General features: G+C 40.7%; 1 protein-coding gene across 1 annotated transcript in view; it reads left to right on the top strand.

The window, feature by feature from the left end:
- Positions 1 to 23,014, top strand: part of hs6st3b (heparan sulfate 6-O-sulfotransferase 3b) — a 55,082-nt gene extending 32,068 nt beyond the window's left edge. Inside the window, exon 2 of the mRNA XM_028990530.1 lies at positions 19,076 to 23,014. Within this exon, the coding sequence (XP_028846363.1) occupies positions 19,076 to 19,769 (694 nt within the window). The 3' untranslated portion in view covers positions 19,770 to 23,014. The remainder of the gene's footprint in view (positions 1 to 19,075) is intronic.
- Positions 23,015 to 23,717: the final 703 nt, after the last annotated feature.

Genomic DNA, 23,717 nt, shown 5'->3' with positions numbered 1-23,717 from the left:
AGCTCCACTTACCCCTGACTGAGGCAGGGCATGGTGATATCAATTATTAAAGAAAGTGGCGCTTACAAGACAAGGCCTTGTCATCCAGCCTTGGGTCACGGCAGGCAGGGACCTCCCCTGTTCCCCTGGCCTGTCATGATGTAGAAAGGGGGGGGCGGATGAGGGCACATGGGCACCGTGGTTTGGGGGTGCCCCAGGGATGGAAGAATAATGATAGTAGTAATAGGTCAGGGTTATAAGAGCAGCTTCATCCATTGTTTCGTTACTCCCCAGCACTCTCAGCAGGCTGAAACCACCATACTAACACTCTGCAGGAGTTGTTTGCACTTTTATTTTGGGGAGTAATAGCCCTGGGAGTCTTGCTTTTAGTGTGGTTTCATGCTTTTTGAGGAGATTTTCACACACTGGAGTGTTTGGATCTGGTAGGCATGTCACATTTTTGATCAGTAATTATGTCAGTGAAAGTTAGGTCACAGACATCCTCAGGATTTACACAAATAAAGAAAGAAAGAAAGATGACAGTGTGTATGCTGTCCATAACCTGCATGGCACATAACTGTATATATTACTGTATATATTAAAAAATCAATAAAAGTATATGAATAAAATAGACTGTCTTTATTGCCTATTCAGCTGCTGCTATACAGCTCCAAATTAAATTATAGCTGGGGCCTTATCCTCACAAGCCCTTTCATGGATTCCTTGATACGTTTCCCAAAACATGGCCTCCTGAGGCGTTGGATGTTAACTAATGTGATCATGATGCCCGTCCTGGCTGCAGTAGAATGAAGGGCTTGGTGTGCGAGGGAGGACATCGTGGCATGTGAGTTAAACACTGGCTAAAAGCTTTTATCAGAGCAGCCCTTAATGCCATTAAATATGGATTTGTGTCATTCACTCCAGCCTGCTAACGTCCTCATTGACATGCACACGATCGAGAGAGAGAGCAATCTACATTCCTCAAGATGGTTCTTAAATAATTAAGATGGTAGGAAATGCCCTGGCAGGACCACAGGATATTTCTGAGGGAGTGTCACCAATCACCTTGTAACTAGATCTATTTGTCTCAATCCGATTCCCGGCTTCTGCCATATGTGGCCCTTAAATTCCGAGCTATTAGAAAGACAAGCTCAAGGAAAGATGAATCGCTTATCTCTGTAACCAACAGAACACCGCAACATCAATAACGCCTCCATTTAACATGACAGCCTGCAGGACCTCAGGCTTGTTATCAGTGATACTGTGATCTGCAGATGCGACACATTTTTCAAAGCTCGCAAGGCCCGCTATCACGTCTGCGGTGGATCTTGAGAGAGGAAATGTAATTTGGCAGATGTTCACTTCTATTCATTTTTTGCCTTAAGTGAGATTAGAAGTCATTTAAAGGTTCTCTATTATGAATTAATTATTTTTTGCTCTTATATCGGTCTTGTTGGTCCCCTAATCCTGTATCTGAAATCTCTTTCTGAAATTCAGTCTTGGTGCAGAATTACAGCCACTTTGTTCCAGTCCCACAATTTCCCTATGACGCGCCATTTCTGGGTCTGTAGCTTTAAATGGTAATGACAAGGAGAGAGGCGGGACTAGCAGGAGAGCAGCCTATAGAAGTTGAGCGGGCATTCGCGGAAATGATATCATCATCACCATTCACCAACCACACTGTTTGGCATAGACAGGAAGTCGTGTCGGTGTTTTTCCCGAGAAAAATAAATGAATCCACTGGTTCTACAGAGTCTCGCATGACAGAACTAAAAAAATATATTTGTGCTCATTTTTACGTCAAAAATAAAAGTTAAATCTTCATAATAGGGGACATTTAAATAAATGAGTTACACAATTGGGCCCTGAAGATGTTTAGAATGTATGCAAATGGACTGTTTTATGGTTATTTGTGTTAATACATTTTTTATAGTAAAGATTATTTAGTGTTCTGTAAAACATGCCCGTCCAGCATCAAAGAGCAAAATCAATAGTGGCCTGAACAAGCAAGCTGTGATCATTCTTCCCTGTGCACAGTCATGTTGAGGTCCAGAGGTCCTCCATTTGCTCCACAGACAAAAGCCCTAACCTCCATTCATCCACAATTCACTTATTCATTAGAAAAAGCAGAGTGTGTGTTTTTTTTTATCATTAGTGATCATTAGTTTTATATCGCCAGGTTTGTTTTTGTTCTCATGCAGAACTGCATCTCTCAATACACTTGCAGTTGGTCTGATCATATCTGCAATATTCCATGATGAAATATTTGTACCTTAATTTAATCATAATCAGTGTATTTTTGTAGCAGTGGATAAAATGGTCTTGTCTGGAGAAATTTGCCTTCATAAGAACGCTGTTTTTTACACAAAGATAACATATTGCCAGTGAAAGTATAACAATATATTACTGTTTTATTTCCCCATTCCCCTCCCTAATAGCTATAGACACAAATACTAGAGAAAGACAGAGGAAATTAATGGAATAAAAAAACATAAATCAGTTTTAACTGATAAAATAATTGATAACATAACAAAACATAAAACCACCCAAACTCCTATTGCTGAGAAAAGGACATAAATCATCAGTCCATTTACTTTCTGAACAAATGCATCCTTGTTGCAGTCATAGGGACTTCAGCCAAGGGAACCCAGACAGAGACGTGATCCCAGAACTCCTTGTTCGAGGCAGCACCCTTAAACCAGACACAGATCAATACGATCCACAGTTAACTACTTCTGTTTTCTCCCATCACCTACCATCCCTGCACCAACCCTCTTATGCTCATTGCCTTTTAACCACCAACACAACAAAAGTTGAATAGAATATTATTAAAACATGTAGCATGTGGTATCTGTGTGCTCCTATATTTAATACATTAAGACAGTGGTCCAGTAACGTTACGTGTGACGTTAGTCCTGGGAAAACATTACAGGCCCGTGATGTGCGATTAAGGACTTGTTCCCTCAGGCAAACCTCATATGCAATACAAGGGAATGCAGTGCAACATGATTAGAGCTGCTAATGTCTCTGTATAAGGCTGTGTTCTGTACGAACAGTAGTGATAAATGAAGAATTTAAGCTCTGGCGTGTATTGATTACATTGAATGATTTTTGTTGAGTTTGTTTAGTTGTGGTTAATCTAAAAAATATATATGTTTTTCGTCATAAAACCACATGCAAGTTAATCATAAGTTAATAGACATTAATAGGCAATAAGAGGTCAAATTTAGATAGAATTAACTATGTACTACATGTACTACAAGTGTACTATGTAATCAAGGAAAAAAAAGGGGACATGCAATGATGAATTGAATGCTATGGATCTGTGCTAATAAACAGGCAGTAATAAACGTGTCAAATGGAAGGTTCCCTTGAACTCCAGATTTTTTTTTCTCATGGGCTCATGAACTTGAAACAGACTTGGCTGTGACTTTCAAAAATAATTACACCATTTAAAGAGTCCCCCATCTGAACAATGGTGCCTTTTTCTTTTGTCCTTTCTGCTGGGTTCTGCAGGCCCTTTGTGTGGACAGGTTGCGGTGCGGGGGGGTGAGCGGCTGCTGTTTTCTGCCGAAGAACAAACACCAGCCCACCAGGTCCATTCCGTTAACAGCAGCTGACTGCCTGCGGTCAAACCTGGAATTACGCGAGTCCTCTTGCAAGGAGACTGTGACGCGAGCCGTAATTACACCCCCCGTCACTCAGGCCCGTCGATAAGGCTCCTGGCAGTTTGGTTCCTCCGGGCGGTAGAGGGGAAATCAGTGGGTCACTGGGGCCTGACTGACAGTGATGGTGGCAGGAGAAGCAGCCTGGCCACTCCCCCGTCCCCGGCCAGCCACTCTTTCTTAAGCTTATGTAAGTAATTGCTTAATGTGGCAGAAGTGAGGTCGTCGTGTGCCCAAGCGGTCTGGCTCTTCCCAGACAGGGCTGCTGAGCACGCGCTGCTCATCCCGCAACATCAGCTTCATGCATGCGCCGCTATAAATAGCGTAAGCGCAGGACACAATATGCCTTTGATGACACGAGTGCAGAGGAGGCCAAGGGCACTGGTCCCCCATTTTCCCCACCTACATCTCGATTTAAGAAATGAGCCCACTCAATGTTTAATTAAGCGTGTTGGTGCAAACACTGGGGATGAGTTGCTTATTGCAATGATGCAATGTGAACAGGAAGATGGAGTCGCTTCTGAAACGACAGATGTTAATGATGACAGATATCTGATAACTCATGCTGTATAATAACACATTTCATATCCCTACACTGCCACAAAATGGTCACAAATATATTATTTGTGTATGTAAAAAAATATAGCAAGTTATTGATATGAAAATGTTCTAAATCATGTTTGATTCTAGTATGGCTTTTCTTTGTTCGATTTTATTTTTCTTACCCCAAATGAACAATTTTTCACATTTACACCATCAAATCTACTTTGTGAGATTATTCAGCATTAATTCGAGTTCCCCTAGCCTGTCTACGGTCCCGCAGTGGCTAGAAAATGTTATTATTTTTTTTTTTTGTGAGGTGATTGTCACATGTGATACACGGCAGCACAGCACATGGTGCACACAGTGAAATTTGTCCTCTGCAATTTAATCCATCACCCTGAGTGAGCAGTGGGCAGCCATGACAGGCGCCCGGGGAGCAGTGCGTGGGGACGGTGCTTTGCTCAGTGACACCTCAGTGGCACTTTGGCAGATTGGGATTCGAACTGGCAACCTTCTGATTACGGGGCCGCTTCCTTAACCCCTAGGCCACCACTGCCCCACTGATTGGTGTAAAGAGATCTTTGGTCTTTCTGCTTCACCGTTCAGAGAGCAGACGCTCAAGATGGTCGGATCTGGTATTTGTCCCTGTCACAGGTGGGCTGGACATGGCGATGAAGCAGGACGCATTCGTACAAATTCACAGGACAGGGGTTTAATACAGACTACACGAGACAAGGGAACATGAACACGGCGAACAGACACGAACAGGATAGTTTTATACAATTATATAAATAGACACCAGGTGAACACGATCAGGGAACATTACACAGGACAAACATGAAACTCCGGTCCGGACTCCTGATCCGGAGTAACCCCTGCCGGTCCGGATCATGACAGTCCCCTTATGTCGTCATTAGGGGAAAGGTTACCTCCCGCCTCTCTCCTCCTCATTTGCATTTAAATCTACAGACACCAAAACGGCGCGTCCTGGGAAAATCTCATTGTGGGACTGGATCAAAGTGGCTGTAATTCTGCAACACGGCTGAAATTCGGAATGAGACTTCAGATACAGTATTAGGGGATATAAAAAACTGATATAAAAAGCAATTCAATTGAATAATAAAAGAAATTGAGCAACTGATTAAAATTTTTGAAGAAAATGTAAATAAAAAAACAAGATCTTTGAAATCTTTTAGGCTTGTTTCTTCTTTTTTTTGCGTTTCTCCTGCTGCTTAACTGAAACCTGGCTCATTGCTGCAAGTTGTTTTGTATTTGTGTAAACCAAATACTTTTTCTTGGAATATTTTCCACTTAATATTTCATTTAGAGTATATGCACATAAATGTCAGCTTTTACATTTTAAATCATCTGTCTCCAGTATGTTGATATTGCCTGGAACGTTGTTTATTGGACTGAAAACCAACTGATAAAATGTAGTCCATGTCGCCTGAATGTGACAAATTTTGATTATGTAGCGTATGGAAATGCAATCAATGATAAAATATCACTGCAAGATAAAGATGAATGCATTCATTAAAATAAATGGTAGTATGTTTACCAGCTACAGTGGGTGGGCAGACTGCAGAATACAGTCTCACCTTGACCTGCCTAACCTTCTCCTCTGCAGGGTGTGGCCTCCTGTGGCTCAGGTAAAAGTATCTGTCCTTCTCCTTGGTGGCCTCTGCTCATGTCTCATCTTTTTCTGGACGTCTCTCACTGCTCTGCATTATTCATCGTGCTCCATTTCAGACCCCATGTCTCTGTAGCTTGATTAGCCTGTCGGATTATGGATACAAGACCCAAGATTAACCTTTCAGGTCTCCGTTTCCCTCCAAGCTCCACCCTCATTACACTGCCGGGGGACATTTTCTCATTCTTAGCACATTTCTAGTCATTTTTGGAGCAGTTATTAGTGCATACTTTTGGATTCCACTGGAAATCCGATGCCTTGCCAAACCATCTTAGAAATTTTTGGGGGGGTGGGAGGGTGGGAGGATCCTCATGTCTTTCCAAGAACACCAGCGAATCTGACAACAATGAATTATTAATACACAGTTATCATATTAGCTGTATGATCTTCCAGTTCCAGCCAGCCTCGGAGTCCCCCGTCCATAATTGATTTATTTTCTTTGGAGAGTTAGCAGAGAGCAATATCATCTTTTCATTACTTTTTTACTGCTTAGGTAGCGTCTGACTCCACCATCTGGAGGCTGAAATACATGGATCCACTGTACACATTCCTGTGGGAAAAGACCCTTTCCAATTAGATCAAAGCAATAATTGGATCATGCACATAAGAAATGCATAAATACAAGCAAAACGGGATATAGCATTTATTCTGTTTGAAATGTGATTTAATTACTAATGCGCTGTTTTTAATTCATACTAGGAGTATCTATTATAGGGAGTGTCCTGTTACACTAAGTACCATCGGGTAGAATGAAATGGTAATTTTTATTTTAATGTTCAGTGCCTTGTGCATGTGTGTATTCATGTAAAAAATAAATTGACTATGTTAAACTTTTATATTGCAACTTACCAGATTCTTCCACTACATGCCCAGATGACCATGTAAAAGAAACCAGTAACATGAAATATCACTGATTATGCACAGAAATTGAATGAGTATGAGTACTCGGAAGGCATCACGTCGAGTTAATTTTTTCAAGCGAATGGAATGTTCGCTGGAAACGAGAGTAATGCCAAGCTGACGATTCGGACAGTCCAGTGGTCTGAAAAGAAACCTGCACACCCCTTATTCACACACAGACACATTCTCTCTCCGTTTCTTCACATACACACACAGACAGAGCTCAGCCTCTCCAGACCATCAGAAGAATTGATATTAGCCGCATCAGAGCACTTCTGCTCCAATGGGCAAGGGGAGAATCCAGGGCTGGTCTGTCTGGGGACATGGCGTGAGACATTTTGCCCTCCGACACTCTTATTTCAGCAGACAGCATGACTCAAACGTTTGTCAGATAAACCTCGTGATTCCAAAGGGTTTCAAAGGTCAAATATTGATCCTGGCTTTTGTTTAGGGTTTTCTTTTTGACATAGAGTTTTAGATGGGTTCCTGATGGGGACATGCAAATGATTTCTCTGAAAAGAAATTGTGGTGCCAAGGGGAAGAAAACACAATCAATGAAATTCCTCACAACACTGCGGGAAATGTGCTACATTCATTTCCTCTGCTTTGTTTCAGACCCCGATGGAGCTTGAATGACCAGTGAAATAATTGGGCTGAAATTATGCATTAAAGAAAATAATGGGTTTTAACTTTTTCGGCCTTCAAGTCTTTCCTTACGACTTGATGAGGAAAAACCTTTTAGACCTTTTATTCCCCATGCATTCCTTTAGCTGACACTATTATATAGATAAACTTGCATTCACTAAATTCAGTTCACTAATGATGCAACTCTTTTTTTTTTCTACTCATATCACTGTTCACTGCAATTTATTGAGCATGGCCGAATAGGAGTCACAATATGAAAAAACCTCCTGTGCTCGAATGCTTGACTAGTGACTCAAAGGAGCTTGTACCAAAAGCACACCTTCTCAGTCGATGTGTTTTCTTTATTTTCATGACCATTTACATTGGTAGATTTTCACTAAAGGCATCAAAACTATGAATGAACACATGTGGAGTTATGTACTTAACAAAAAGCGGAGACCTGACCTCCACAGTCACCGGACCTGAACCCAATCAAGATGGTTTGGGGTGAGCTGGACCGCAGAGTGAAGGCAAAGGGGCCAACAAGTGCTAAACACCTCTGGGAACTCCTTCAAGACTGTTGGAAAAGCATTTCAACCTCTTGAAGCTCAATGAGAGAATAATCAGAGCAAAGTGTGGCTATTTTGAAGAAACTAGAATATAAAAGATGTTTTCAGTTATTTCACCTTTTTTTGTTAAGTACATAACTCCACATGTGTTCATTCATAGTTTTGATGCCTACATGGAGAATCTACCAACGTAAATGGTCATGAAAATAAAGAAAACACATTGAATGAGAAGGTGTATACAAACCTTTGGCCTGTACTGTATGTGCCGCCACGTATATAGCATTTTTCGGTCACTGTTGCTGCGCTCAGCTCATTTGTAGTCAGTGAAAAGGCTTGTTTATTATTTTGGCTTTCAAATAAGCACGATGAATGATTAAAGCTGACTCAGTACTGAATGTTAATTATTCTGAGTGTGATTAAAAGACTATGTAATTCATGCTTTGTTTTGTTTGGACATATAATCTTAACATTATGAATCAGCAGAGGTTGCAATATGAAGTAGTACTAAGAAAATGATGGGAAAATAAAGATAAAAACGATAGACCATGGCTTTCACATCCCTCTGATCAGATATTAAGGTGTCCAGATGGAACAGACTGGTGAAATCATGCTGAAAATGAAGACATGACCTTAATCAGACAATAGCTTTCCAGAGGCATTCATCTTGATTGTGTTGACAGTGAGTAAAATGTGAAAGATTTTTGAAAATGTCATACATTTTAAGACATGTTTCAGCTGGCAAACGCCACACTTCACCATGTGAATTGTTATTATTCTTTATTCAATCTACAACAGATCGTTTCTAGGCCCAGGTAATTAGTGTCTCTGTAGCAAAACTTTAATGTTCCCTGTCTCAGAGTGGAAGCTCTGAATAATCTTTCTTCACCTTTAAGCTCTGATCTTCTGTTCACTTCTTTTTCAGAGTGAAATGAGGCTTGAATGTGACAGTTTGCTAATTAGGACTTTGAGCACAGAGACTATTGACAGGGCTCTCTGCTGCATATTTTTACAACATATATTGCACGTGTGCAGTTGGACAACCAACTATTGACTTTTTATGACCTGTGCTGGCTAAATCAAAACAGAAACTGGAATTTAGATACGTCTATAGGATGCATCATCAATGATGTTCCTGGGATCCATGGGGGTTTTCCATATCTGACCCCCACCAATACAGGTGACCCATCCGGAGTCCTGGTTTACATTTTTATCCAAAGCCATTGCGGGGCTATTTCTGCGGCATCAGCAATGGAATATACATCTCCCCTCTTGGCGTCTCTGGATGCTCCGTATCGTTCCAGAGCTTTGCAGATTGAATGGCCAGCGAACCCCCCCGCAGCCCACTTCAATTGGTTCACAGAGAGCCTGCCAGGCCCGGCTTCTGCCCTCCTCCACCACTATGGCACCAATCTGCCACAGACCTTGTACCCCTGCCTTTTAGAGGTGAGATGATGAGCCAAATTGCCAAAATAGGGCCCAAATTCCTTCAGTCATTGTAATGGACAATTTTGCAATATACTGGTCTGACAGTAATAATTGTGTGATGAGTAACGATTTGGTCTTTATTTGATAAGATTGTACAGTTTGGCCCTAATCATACTTCAGATAAGATGACTGGCTGTGAAGTCCTCGTTCATTCAGTCATTGTGCAGTACTGCAGACATCAGTAAGCCCTCCCCAGCCATGATGGAAAGAGGCCGGGTATGTGCCGCTATCTGAGATGCGGGTGGCTTATTTTGTTGTTTTGCCCGTGGATCAACCAGTACAAACATTTTTTCTCGGTATGCACGCCATGCCAAATACCTTCCACGCCAGCTCGATGACAAGTAAATGAAGCAGCCCCCTGTTCTTCTCATTTCTTCCCAGGTGACACGATGTCCCCATTCCGTCACTATCAAGCGACAGAACACTGTGCACATTCTCAAAAAGGGTCCATTATGGGCTGCCACTGGGAGCAGAGACACCATTAGGGAGTGATATCTGTTACAAATAATGCATGTTTCCAGCCATGCGTTCATCTTGTCGAGGGGAGAGGAGAGCAGGCGCGGTCTGCAGTCTCCTTCTCTGTCTCATGCAGCAAGGACATTCATTACTACGAGATCAGAAGTGCTCTGTGAGCCCATCTGGTAGAGGGGAAAAGTCCCCCTCTCTCTGTCTCCCGTAGATTTACCTGTCCAACATTGGAGCAGTTTCTCTTAACATCCTGTCCATCAGCATTTAAACCTCTGATGCCCACCGCAGAGTTGGACCGATGGTGTGGTAGCGCTGGCACATTCAAGACACAGTGGCACTTTTGCCAAGGTGAACCTTGAAAAGGCTTGGACGCGTCTACGCCCTGTGCTCACACACCGTGCGCCTGTCGCTTGGTGCTCTTTGAAATATCCACTGCCACTGATATATGGTAAATAAATACACTGTGCTACTGAGCCTGCACTCCCAGCTCCCCATGGATCAAGGGCAGAGCCTACTCATGCAGACCATGGTGGGCTTATTAGTGTGTGTGTGTGTGTGTGTGTGTGTGTGTGTGTGTGTATATATATATATATATATATTAATCCGACCTGGACGTGAGCTGCACTGATGCGGTACACTCCATTCGGCCATCTTTTAAAGTCAGCAGTAGAAGCACTTGCTACATCCTGTACCAATAAAAAGTGTCCATGAGAGTGCAGTTAGTCATAAAGCAGATCCAGCATTCCCTAATTATCAGTGCATTGCGAACTTTTGAGGAATCATCTAATATTGAATATTGTCATGAACAACAATCTGTAAGAGAGACATGAGTTCATTTCCATAATATCATTGCAATCATAAATCATAAACCAACTTGTGTGTGTGTATATATTTTTTTTCTCTTTTTTGTATTACAATTACATTTAGTATGGCCTTCATTTGAGCGATTAGCCTCTCGCTACACCAATTCTGCACTGGGTGTACACTCCAAGGCACAGCCATATAATGATTTTAAGATTTAATAGTGAAACTCAGAGGGCTGTCGTTTAGTTTAAGATGCCATTAAGATGGGAAGCATTTATGTGTTTTTAATGGAGGAACCAAATTGCTTTCGTTGGCAATGAAAATGTTCCCAACTGCTGGCATTTTACTGTTCCCATGTGAACCCTTGAATGCAGCTTTTTTTGGTTTTGTTTTATTTGCTAGTGTCAGCATGTGACACATTTCAGAAAGGAAATTAAACTTGTGTGTGTGTTCATAACAATACTCTTATACATTTACATACATATACATTTTTGCACATGGGCACATAAAACATGCATTTTGAAATTATATTTTCTATTTGTTTTTCATTCATATGCATGTTAATCCAACAACAGATTAAAAAAAACACCTATAGGAATATTTAATACGGTTCAGTAACCGTTAATACTTTTCTCAATTATTCATTGCTCTCATAATTTAATAGCCCTGCCTTTTCAAATACAACCTTTCAGCCAATGTTGCTTTTCAGATTTGCAGGTGGCTTGTATTTATGACTTTCTGTAGTCCTAAGGGGGGTTTAATATTGTTTTATTATGTTCCTGTCAAAAAATAATGTGGAGCATTTTCATGGACTAAAATGACCTTTGCTAGACTCTCAATTCACTGAAACTAAGCAGAACTGAGCAGATGAGATGCTGTTGGAGGTGACAATTTGTCAGGGTTGTTGGTGTGGCCATCAGATGACTACAATGATGGAGAGATGGGGGTTGCCATGGTAATAACAGTATGGTCAAGAGTAACTTGACCATATAGGTAACTAGTAGGTAACTAGCAGACAATCCATTCTTAGATGTTAACCCCCCCCCCCAAATAAACCAAAAGTGTTTTATGGTTTAGCCCAGACTCTGTGTAAATGTGGATAGTAGGTAGACTGAGCAAACTCTGGGAAATTGAAAACTCACATTACTGGCTAGTTTCCAAAAAATGACTTCTTTAGTCTGGAGTTGATATGAACCAAATGTGATATTATATTAATGTTTTAGCACTTTCTCTCTTGGACAAAGGCTTCGAAGGCTATAATTACACCACATTTCATTTAGTCACAAAAAAGAGTGAAGAAAAATGGTTGAACAGTGAAGTTCATAATGCCTAAAATAAAACATTTGCACTGTCCACCAAGCTTCTGGCACATTTTCTCACCACACACCTACATTTTCAAAATAATGAATTGTCTGAGCAGGTTTCAAGCTCGTATTAGTGTTTTTAGAATGCACATTCATGTTTTTTGTGCTTTTTGTAGTCCAGAGCATGGAACTTCTTTTCAATGAACACGCCCCACAGTTTTCCTTCCATTTCCACATGCTTGCTGAGTATACATGTTCCAAACTCCATACTGCAGAGCTGTTTTTTATGCTGTTGTGGTCATGCTGTGAGAAGTGTTTTTTGCATGATCGAGTTCTCTGGACTACCATGAGAGTATAGATATAACTCTCTCTGAGACTTTCAGTACATTTATATGCATTGAATGCGGTGTGTTGTGCCTTTTGAGAACGATACTGGTTTTCACCAAATTTGCTGCTTCAGCTTTTGGGCAGTGGTGGCCTAGTGGTTATGGAAGCGGCCCCGTAATCAGAAGGTTGCCGGTCCGCCAATCCTGATCCGCCAAGGTGCCACTGAGGTGCCACTGAGCAAAGAACCGTGTTCACCGTGTGCTGTGCTGCTGTGTATCACAAGTTTACACTTTACCTTTACTTTACTTTTTATTGTCAATTTGCATATACTCCAGAATGTTATGAAGAGTGATCAGATGAATTGCAAATTCCCTCTTTGCCATGAAAATGAACTTAATCCCCCCAAAAACACTTCCACTGCATTTCAGCCCTGCCACAAAAGGACCTGCTGAGATCGTTTCAGTGATCCTCTTGTGAACACAAGTGAGAGTGTTGAGGAGCACAAGGCTGGAGATCATTCTGTCATGCTGACTGAGGTAGAATAGCAGACTGGATGCTTTAGAAGGAGGGTGATGCTTGAAATCATTGCTTTTTTCTCTAGAGGGAAAACATGTGCAGTCATCCTTGCATTGCATAAAAAGAGCTTCACAGGCAACGATATTGCTGCTGCATAGATTGCAACCTAATCATCCATTCTTTGGATCATCAAAAACCTTTTTGAAAAAGGCTTCATGGTGCCCAAGAAAGTTCAGCAAGTCTCCTTTGCCTAAGAACACTGCCATGAATAAAGAATGGTGCCAAAACATCCTCAGACAGCAGCTTCTCCCAAACATCCAAGAACAGTTTGATGAAGAACAAACTAAAACCTACAAATTCTGACAAACTTCAAGCACTGGTTATGAAGGAATGGGTTGCAATCAGTCAGTGTTTGGCCCAGAAGTTGATTGACAGTATGACAGGACGAATTGCAGAGGTCTTGAAAAAAGCAACACAGCAAATATTGAGTCTTTGCATAAACTTGATGTAACTGTCAATAAAAGCATTTTAAACTTTTAATAGAATGATTGTAATTATACTTCAATTCACCACAAAATCAGCATTGAAGTAGCACACTTTGTGAAAACCAGGATTTGTGTCATCCTCAAAACTTTTGGCCACGACCGTACATCAGTTTTTGCACCCAAGGTAGCCCTGGAGGCTCCAGAGGGTTTTGATTTTAGGTGCTGTCTCTGCGCTGTACTGGTCTTCATTCATCTCTCATCACCTACAACTACGAAATGATGGAGGCAGGAACTGAATGGGTAGACTAGGTGTTTTATTTTCTGTACAGTAGCTAATCTACTATTAGCTGCTGGGCCAAAAAATATTTCATCAACGTTTATTTCGATTATTTTATAGTTGGGACCCAATAACAAGGTTTTTGTTTTAGTTGGCGCACCCATAACTATTTCTTGCTATCCCTTTTTATCAGTTTTAGTGAAATTTTAGGATTCTTGACTGCTGGCCAGTCAGACATCAAGACAGCAGAATGACTCCAGGACCTCCTGAGTGCATGCCGAGCATACCAGGAACGTCCGAGGCTGCCTGGTGCTGTAGCTGAGGAGGCTTCAGATGGAAGCTGGGCTTTGAGCTTTTGCCAGGTCTGAGATGAAAAGCAGAGCACATCTAAAATTCATAAGCATGTGTTCACGATAAATGAAAAGACATGCAATAAAATAAAATGGGGAAGATGTTTTATTGCCCACCAGACACCCCTCATTTTTGTTTCAACAGTTGTCTATGTATGGGGAGACATAACCAGCACAATTTTCAAAGTGTATACATCAACACTTTTAGCTACACCGTATGTACTTTTAAGGTGTATAATTTTTTCCCCCCCAGAAGATCCAACACATCCCACAGCAATCCATCGGTTTTTTTTGTCTGTCCACCCAGGAGGAGCATGAGCTTAATGTAAATGCAGCTTCCATTTTGGTAACATGCAATCTGTCAAAGGGCAGCAACCTGCAATCATGTCACTGAGGATAATTGCAGTAAATTAAAACACAGCGGCCCCGAGTGCTGAAACTGAACATGGCTGAAGCACTGGGTGCTGCCAGACCATTTTAGATCCCTGACTAAAGTTTGGATCAGGTTTTCAGAAGTTTTCAAAAGTGCTTTAATATTTTCCCCTCTGTGTATTGGACTGCACAGGATATTCAGTCAAGTAAAATTCCAAAATGTAACTAGGAAGAGTTTAAAGGAAACTCTGAACGTTAGAATTCTTCTACCCTGGACCTTGAATCCAAACCTCATCCTTTTTCCAGGTAATTTCCTAGGTTATTACTCACTGTAATGGACGACAGAGGCTTCACACCGAACTCACGGGTAGAGGAAGCCCAGAACCGCCAGGGCTATGTGTTGAAGAACCCTGGTCCATGCAATGACTTTTTGTCTGGTGACTGAAAACTGTTAATTTTTCAATGAATGACTGTTAAAATAAGTAATTTTTACTTCTTTATTATTATAGGGTTTCCAGTGGTTCAATAATGCGAAGCTGCTAATCCTGTTCAACATTGAACAATCACATAAAAAATTGAGTGTTTGGAGACTGCTTCTGCACTTTTTACTCATCTGAGGTATAGATACAGGAAGCTTTTGTTTCACATTGGTTCATTCTGCAAGGTTCTGCTTCTTTTTTTTTTTTAATTTTCATGTGGACAGAGATGTTTTATGGTAAAAAAAAATACCCATATGAAAGTATACACTGCATGATACAATGTTTAGTTTAGGCCTGGCTCTTTTACTTTAATCAGTAGATGAGCATTACTTTAGGCTACGAGCAGCGATATGTTTCCAAATTATTAAGCTTTGATTAAATTTGTGGTCCCACAGAGTTAGACTTACGCAGTGCTTGGAAACTGGAGCCACAAGCCACATTTGGCATAAATGTCTGTTTCAATTCAACGTGTAAACCGTGCACGGCACGTTCGCAAAATTACAAAGAGCAGGCCATATTCAGAGAAGTGAGTAACTTTCATATTCTCAGCGAAACGCCTCCCATAGTTTGAGTTTGATGTTTACCGACACTGATGCGGCTCACCAGTGACCTTGTGCTCCATGTGCACGGACCCCTAAGACGGGCTAATGACTGTGTTTCTACTGCGTCCCTCCCACTCCCACAGGAAGCAGGAGGCTCGTTGCATAGTGGCAATCTGACTCACTGACAGTGTGTGCCTGGATGGTTTTAGCGCAAATCCGACAGCATGCCACCTTCACACCCGACACAATCCACATACTGCATTGCATTTTTCATAATATTAATGCAAAACACTGTGCTGGCATCTGGGAGTATATAACGTAATGCTTTCCCATAATGCATTTTTTTTTCGCAACCTCCAGCTCCTTAAATCTGTCATGTTTTAGTCATGAATAGGAAATGTTAATGTGACAGAGGCAGAAATAAGAAATATGTCTCCATATATGTATCTATGTATGTATATAAATATCTATTACAAGACTTTTGTAGAGCATGAGGATGGCAGGTATCCGTCCCTCTTAGCCAAGCTCCTGAGGAAGGAAAGGGAGCCAGAGAGAGGTAGGAGCTCAGTTGCAGATCACACTTCATTCCAGTGGCTTAGTGCATTGTTCAGCATTCACCTCATCTTGTAGGATATTTTCTTGGAGGAAGTGAGGTCGACCAACACTTTAAAGCAGCTGAACATGTCTTTGTTATAAGTACTATGTGCTGTTAAACAACGTTTAATATTCATGATTGTAGCAAGTTAAATAAGAAATACAATTTATAATTAATTAAAAATGAATGATGACAACACAGATACACATACACACTTTCAGGTGTAAACTGTGTTACTGGCAGGCCGGAAAAAAAAAAACATTCGGTATGCATCTGAAATAACTTTCAGATTATGTTTAAATACATACATTACTTCAAATGATCTACGCATGTTGTTTTGCCAAATTGTAATAAGCATGTTGTTCGTTGCATCGTTGCAGCATTACAATAAAAAATAAGACATTCTAGAATCGAATGAATTAAATATTCTTATTAAATACTTTGTCCTTTTACATAGTTGAATGTGCTGACAACAAAACCAGACAAAAATTAGCAATAGAAATCAAATTTATCAACCCATGAGGTCTGGATTTGGAGTCGCACTCAAAATTAAAGTGGAAAAACACGCTACAGGCTGCTACTAATGATTATTTTAATAATCAATTAATCTGTCAATTACTTTTTTATTAATTGGAGATTTAAAAATAAAAAAATAAAAGCATTAATTTCCAACTCTTTATTCAAAAACAGAACTCAAATCTTTAGAAAATTGCTCCTTGAGCTGTTATAATACTAATAAAATAAAATAAAAATGGACTGACCGATGTATGCTTTACACCTGCTAAATATATCGAGCGGAAAACATCAGCATTTGACACATCAGCATTTTTATCAATAAGGGGATTTCTTAGTGGGCTAGTGACACAAAATTTCCACCAGATGTTGCCCTCAAGCCAAATATTGAATTCATACAAAGAAATCAGAACATTTAAGCATACAAGTTGAGTCATAATAAATAAAGTGAAATGACACAGGGAATAAGTATTACAGCTTCTAGACGCCTCTTGTATGGAGAGACCAGTCGTCTGCATTGCTCAGGAGTGATTCTGGCTCATTCTTCCACACAAACGGTCTTTAAATCTTGAAGGTTCCTTGGGCCTGTTTTATGAACTTTGATCTTCAGTTCTCTCCATAGATTTTCTATGGGATTTAGGTCAGGTGATTGACTGGGCCATTCAAGCAACTTGATTTTCTTTCTTTGAAACCACTTCATTGTTTCCTTGGCCTTGTGTTTGGGATCATTGTCTTGCTGAAATGTCCACCCTCTTTTCATTTTCAGCTTTCTGTTAGATGGCAGCAGATTTTTATCCAGAATGTCCCGGTACATCTCTCCATTCATCCTGGCTTCAATAATATGAAGTCTGCCTGTACCCCTTGCTGAAAAGCAGCCCCAAACCATGATGCTTCCACCCCCAAACTTAACTGTTGGTATGGTGTTTTTGGGGTGCTGGGCAGTTCCATTTCCTCTCCAAACATGGTGTGTAGAATGACAGCCAAAAAGTTCAATTTTGCTTTCATCTGACCATACTATAGTCTCCCAGTAATCCACAGGCTTCTCCAAATGCTGTTTTGCAAACGTTAACCGAGCCTCAGTATGCTTTTTGTTCAGCAATGGAGTCTTGCGTGGTGAGCGTGTATGGATGCTTTATTTATTATGACTCAACTTGTATACTTAATATACTTCTGATTTCTTTGTATGAATTCAATATTTGGCTTGAGGGCAACATCTGGTGGAAATTTTGTGTCACTAGCCCACTAAGAAATCCCCTTATTGATAAAAATGCTGATGTGTCAAATACTTATTTTCCCCGCTGTACTATTTTTTTTTTAAGTAAAGTGCCACCTGAGCTGCCAGAACAATAAATAATTCATAATAAAAAAGAACAATACAAATCAGAAAATTTTAAGTTTGAATGTCAGAACTTGTTCTCTACGATACACTGCAGATGCACACACTTACTCGAAATGTCCCCATATTGTCCTCACCCCTCAACATGCTGATGCGGGGTGTAGATATGGGGTCTGAGCAGTTCCACCAAAACCCAGCTTGGAATATGTTACGTTGTGAATCACGTTTTATGTTTTAACATGCAGTATTCTATATTCCTCTGCATCCCAGGACTGCTGTAAATTCCATTCGGAGGTTGTTTAGAAGTTACATATTTCTACATTGTGCATTAATCTGTGCCAAGCGGCCCGCGTCATCCTGTTGTCCTACAAAAGCAGTCCTCAGTGCTGGGGAGAACTGATGGATCGAAAGAAACTTGCTCATTTTTCTTCCATGTTCACTGGCTGTCTCCGGGCTTACAAGGATTGAGGAGATATCTGCCCCCCCCACTCTCTCTCACTTCCTCTCGAGGAGAGTCAGTGATGTGTGTAAAAAGAAAAGGTCTTATTTAACTGCACTGAAATGATAGCGGAATTTTTTTTTTTTCCCAAAGTAAAAGTTGAGCGTGGTAGATGATTGATTGAAGAGTGTAAAAGAATGGAAACCTTTGGGCTGGATATGCTGGAACATTGGAATTCAGGGTTTTATTATGTAATTTGCCTGCTTCAGATATGGATTTACAAGTTTCCTCTTATTTCATTTTGAACCACCAACCAGTTGCACTGAAACTGAACATGGGCTAAAGTAAAAGGCTGAAGTTATCTATCACACCTAATAATTTAGCATTGATGTAATGTACATTATCAGCTTACAGCGGGTTTGATTGGTTCATTTACATTTACATTTACATTTACAGCATTTATCAGACGCTCTTATCCAGAGCGACTTACAATCAGTAGTTACAGGGACAGTCCCTCCCTGGAGCAACTTAGGGTTAAGTGTCTTCCTCAGGGACACGATGGTAGTAAGTGGGATTTGAACCTGGGTCTTCTGGTTCATAAGCGAGTGTCTTACTCACTAGGCTACTACCATTTACATCATGTCAATGCTAAAGTATTAGGTGTATTATTAGATTATTTCATTTTTTAAGTTTAGCCATTTTTTACAGTGTATGGATGCACTAAAAAAACGAAACCGTAGTTTTTTGTGTTTTTGTCATTACAGTAGTTACAAAGTATTAGTTTGTTGACTGTGTGTTCTGGTGTTGCTCTAGAAACTTCTACTACATCACCATGCTGAGAGACCCGGTGTCGCGCTACCTGAGCGAGTGGAAGCACGTGCAGCGAGGTGCCACCTGGAAGACATCTCTGCACACGTGTGACGGCCGCTCACCTACACAGGACGAGCTGCCAACCTGCTACAGCGGCGATGACTGGTCAGGGGTCACCCTGCCGGAGTTCATGGACTGCCCCTCCAACCTGGCCAACAACCGGCAGGTACGCATGCTGGCCGACCTGAGTCTGGTGGGCTGCTACAACATCTCGTCGATGAACGAGAGCGAGCGCAACCAAATTCTGCTGACCAGCGCCATGAGCAACCTGAAGAACATGGCCTTCTATGGCCTGACGGAGTTCCAGCGCAAGACGCAGTACCTGTTCGAGCGGACGTTCAGCCTGCGCTTCATCGCCGCCTTCACCCAGATCAACAGCACGCGCGCCTCCAACGTCGACATCAGCGACGGCGTGCGGGGCCGCATCGAGGAGCTCAACTTCCTGGACATGCAGCTGTATGACTTTGCCAAGGACCTCTTCCTGCAGCGCTTCCAGTACACGCGGCAGGAGGAGCGGCTGAGGAGGCGCGAGGAGCGGCGCTGGCTTCGCGAGCAGAGGGCCTCCCTCGCCAAACGTGGGGACGGAGAGGCCGGCGCCACCACCGAGGATTACGCCAGCCAGGTGGCTCGCTGGTGAGGCCTGCAGACATGGGCCAATCAGAGACGAGGATCTCCTTCCCTCCACTGCTGCAACTGTGCTGCTTTCCTTCCCCCTTGTATCTCCCAATTAAGCTTGTTTTCCTTTTAATTGCCATAAAACTGCAAAGTTTTGCCTTGGAGGACCCCTGGTGTCTTATAGGTAAAAGTGTATTTATTTTTCATGTGTATATATCTAGCTTAATATTTAATTATTCAATGTTTTCCTTTGTTTGCACTGAGAATATTGTCGTTTCAAGACATTCAGTTATGAAAGGGCCGAAAACAGAACTTCTCGTACTGAATTGGCTGGCTGGTTGGCTCACTTTTTCCCCCCTGCTTTAAAGCCATGTTAATAATGAAATATAAATCAGCTACCATTTACACTATGACATTGCTACCATTGTCTTGGTAAAAATGTGATAGACGAGAATCAAATGTCTGCTGACATTTATGGAGACAAAAAAAAATCTCCATGTGAACATATGATTTAATATCAAGTTGTCCACTTGGTTCTTGCTTAGGTCAATGAATTTCACTGTTAAAGTCTGGTCTTGTCCATTTCTCCTCTGTTTCCTTGTCATAGTCATCCCAGGACCATGTCCACAACCAGAACAAACATGCAGGTCAATTATCAGCGCTTTCATTCGAGAATTCTGATCTCAAACTAGTCAATATGAACAATTTGAACTGATTTCTAATTACAAGTGTTTATATATATTTAAGCATACAAGTTCTGACTCTGAGACGGATGCGGTGTCCACCGGTGAAGCAGGTCACATGCTCTGAATACGGACATCAGTATTCAGCTCTCTTTCCTCTCCGGCTCCCATTTGTGGCTTTTTACACTTTTCTTGAGGCAGCGCTGAAGACTGGAGTGGATTTTTAAGGAGAGAACACTAGAAATTATAATGTTCTCATACGGTCTTGTTCAGCCTGATTATGTTGTCCCGGGTCATATATTGCGATGCTGGTGGTAAATATACACAGGTTCAGATTTGGATACAAAGATGGCTAAAGATTTCAGTACCTTGTTGCTGCATTTATTTCGTGACCACAAAACCCTTAAAGATCATGGACACAATTAAGATGAGTTTTTATTAGTCACAGTGCCACATACCTTGTCATAAATGTCATCCTGAGGCCGTTCAATAAGTTACATTTACTGTCAAGCTTTACAATCCACTGCCTAAATATGGACTTTATGTAGAAAGTGTGTTCTTCTGTCCCTAGGGGAAATATGAAAAGATAAAACAAAACATTTCTATATCACACTTCATACACTTCATAAGGGGAATTTAGGAATAAAAATCCACATTTTTATTTTATAGAGAAGTCGGGTAATTACAAGCGTCACATCACGGTGGGGTAAAAATGGAGAGACGCAAACGCTCAACATTTTTTGGAACAGGTAAACTTTAATAAATGAAAAAGGTGCGATGGACAAAACAAACATGAATTAAACAGAAAACACTGTAGCACATGGGAAAACACATGTGCTACAGCAACAATTGCAGAACATGCGGGTGAGGGAGAACCCTTGCATGCAGGTGATGTGCAGCACCCGGCTAGCCCAGGACTGCATTGGCATCACAATAAGATGGCTTTCATTGCCACTCCATATCCAGACCTTTAACTCTGCTTCATTTTTAAACTAATATTACAATTAACCATTATTATGTGATTTAATAAAATATATAAGGAATTATAATATTTATTGAATTTTTTTTTTAAATATCTATTGTCCCTTAATGGGTGGAGATCACTCACCTATGAACCAGAAGACCACAAAGTCACAGGTTGAAACTCCACTTACTGTCCCTGAGCAAGACATTTAACCCTGAGTGTCTCCAAGGCGACTGTCCCTGTAACTACTGATTGGAAATCGCTCTAGATAAGGACATTTGCTAATGCCATAAATGTAATGTAATGAAATTTACAGATTTCAGACCATAGATACCTAAGGTGTGGACATTTCGATGGACTGAGTGATTTGACCAGCCATTCAGTTTGACAGTGCATGACGTCATGCTAGAATAGGAAGGGCCTATGTGGATGACATAGCATACCGCTCACTTGTATGCACTCTCATTAGCAGGCCCACCTTCGCGATGCAGAAGTTGTAACGGGTTTGGGTCGGTGTGTAGTGGAGGAAACTCTGGTGAAGCATGCAGAGAAAGGAGGCCTGCTGGGATGAAAGAATCTCACGCTGCTGCTGGGGTTTCCATCATGCTCTCTATTTATTATGCTTACAGCACCTCAGTTCTGCCATGCCATAAATGTCGGTAACCGTACATGAGACGGGGACTTAACACGTACCAAACGTTACTGCTTTTATGAAATAAAAAATATAATAATAAAGGAACCACAAGAATTTGGACCAGTCTGCTCTGTTCCTCTGCTTGGTGGAGAGTCGATCAGTAGGGATCCTAAATATCGGTATTATCAACACCAAGTTGGTATCAGTGTTGTATCAATACTAGCACATTGGTATCGATGTTTTCACTCATCTTTTTCTGTACCACGTTCCAACTCAAAGTAAATGTGCCGGTAAAACTACTGCTCCTCACACATAAACGTGACTCAGTGACGTCACAGAAAGGGCCAGCACCAGCCTGTTTGGTCCTCCAGCAGCTCAGTACCCAAGACAAACACATACTTAACTCCATACTGAATTTTATGTTTAAAAATTGTACCATAGTTGAAGAATTACCCAGTGAAATTATTTATACACAACTGTGACATATTGCCCAATGTCTCACTTACAGCCATTACAAAATATACTGTTAAGTAAACAGTGCAACTTCATTTTCTAAATGAAAAACATTTTTCCAAGCCACAAGGAATTTTTAAGAAAAAGATGTATTTTATCTTTGCCATTTTTTCTGTCATCTAAGATGCATTTAATGAAGCCAGAGATTATTTCATATGCCTCTCAATATGAGTTAAGGGCACATTAGTGAAATGACAAATAATGGAATGATTGTAAGACATCTAATAAAAATAATGGAACATTTCCTGTGTTGAACATGTGTAAGTGTGAAAATGACTGTTTTAGGATCACAATAACTGCAGACATTCGCAGTTAAAACTGTAATTGTATGTACTTGTTTGAAATGTTGTGATGTGCAAAAAATGAGGGATATTATGATGCATATTGATGTTACAAGCTGCCTGACTCTCAAGCTAAGCTCAAATGCCAATACTTGCTGGATACATTACCAATAAATTCACAAGGAGACTATATCTTGTTTTTCTGGTAGGTGTTGATTATTTCACAATATTTCACTCAGAATCCATAATCTCATTTAAGCATTCATGATAAAAACATCCATCAACAGCAATTTTATGGCATGGGTGAAAAAATAAACTCCATCTCACTGTTCCATCTACATCTCAACAAATTTAAATAACAATAACAACTATAATAAAAATTATTATTATTATAAATCCAGGCCCATGTCTGTGTCATTGAGATTGAAATAAGTAATAAAGGGCATGGAGGGTTTGAAAGACATCACAGTTACTGTAGTTATCATGCTCAAATAAAAATGTAATTACTAAAATGTGACAAAAAAAAAATGAATATAAGACCACACGAACAATGATTCTTAGTGTTAGCAAAGCACATTACGCTCTCTAGTGGTCAAAGTTGATATTGCACGTTTGGACAGGAATGACGCCATAAAAGTCAGGTGGCGTGGAGTCACTTAGTCATGAAATTAATGATCGCAAGTGGAAAATGGGGACACATGGACCCAAAAACCAAATATGAAAATGTTTTTTTTTCACCATTACAGTATATAAGATGTAGACATGCTGTTTCTGAAAGATGTGAAGTAAACAGGTTTAACCCACCTGCGGAAGCCCCGCCCCTTCCCTATTACCGACAAAATAGACTTTACTTTACTTTACTTTATTTAATAGAAACAGAGAAAAGAAAAATACC

This window comes from Denticeps clupeoides, chromosome 9 (assembly GCF_900700375.1).
Source record: "Denticeps clupeoides chromosome 9, fDenClu1.1, whole genome shotgun sequence".
Classification (NCBI taxonomy): Eukaryota; Metazoa; Chordata; class Actinopteri; order Clupeiformes; family Denticipitidae; genus Denticeps; species Denticeps clupeoides.
Note: the sequence above shows the minus strand (reverse complement) of the source record. Positions and strands in the feature narration are given on the sequence as shown.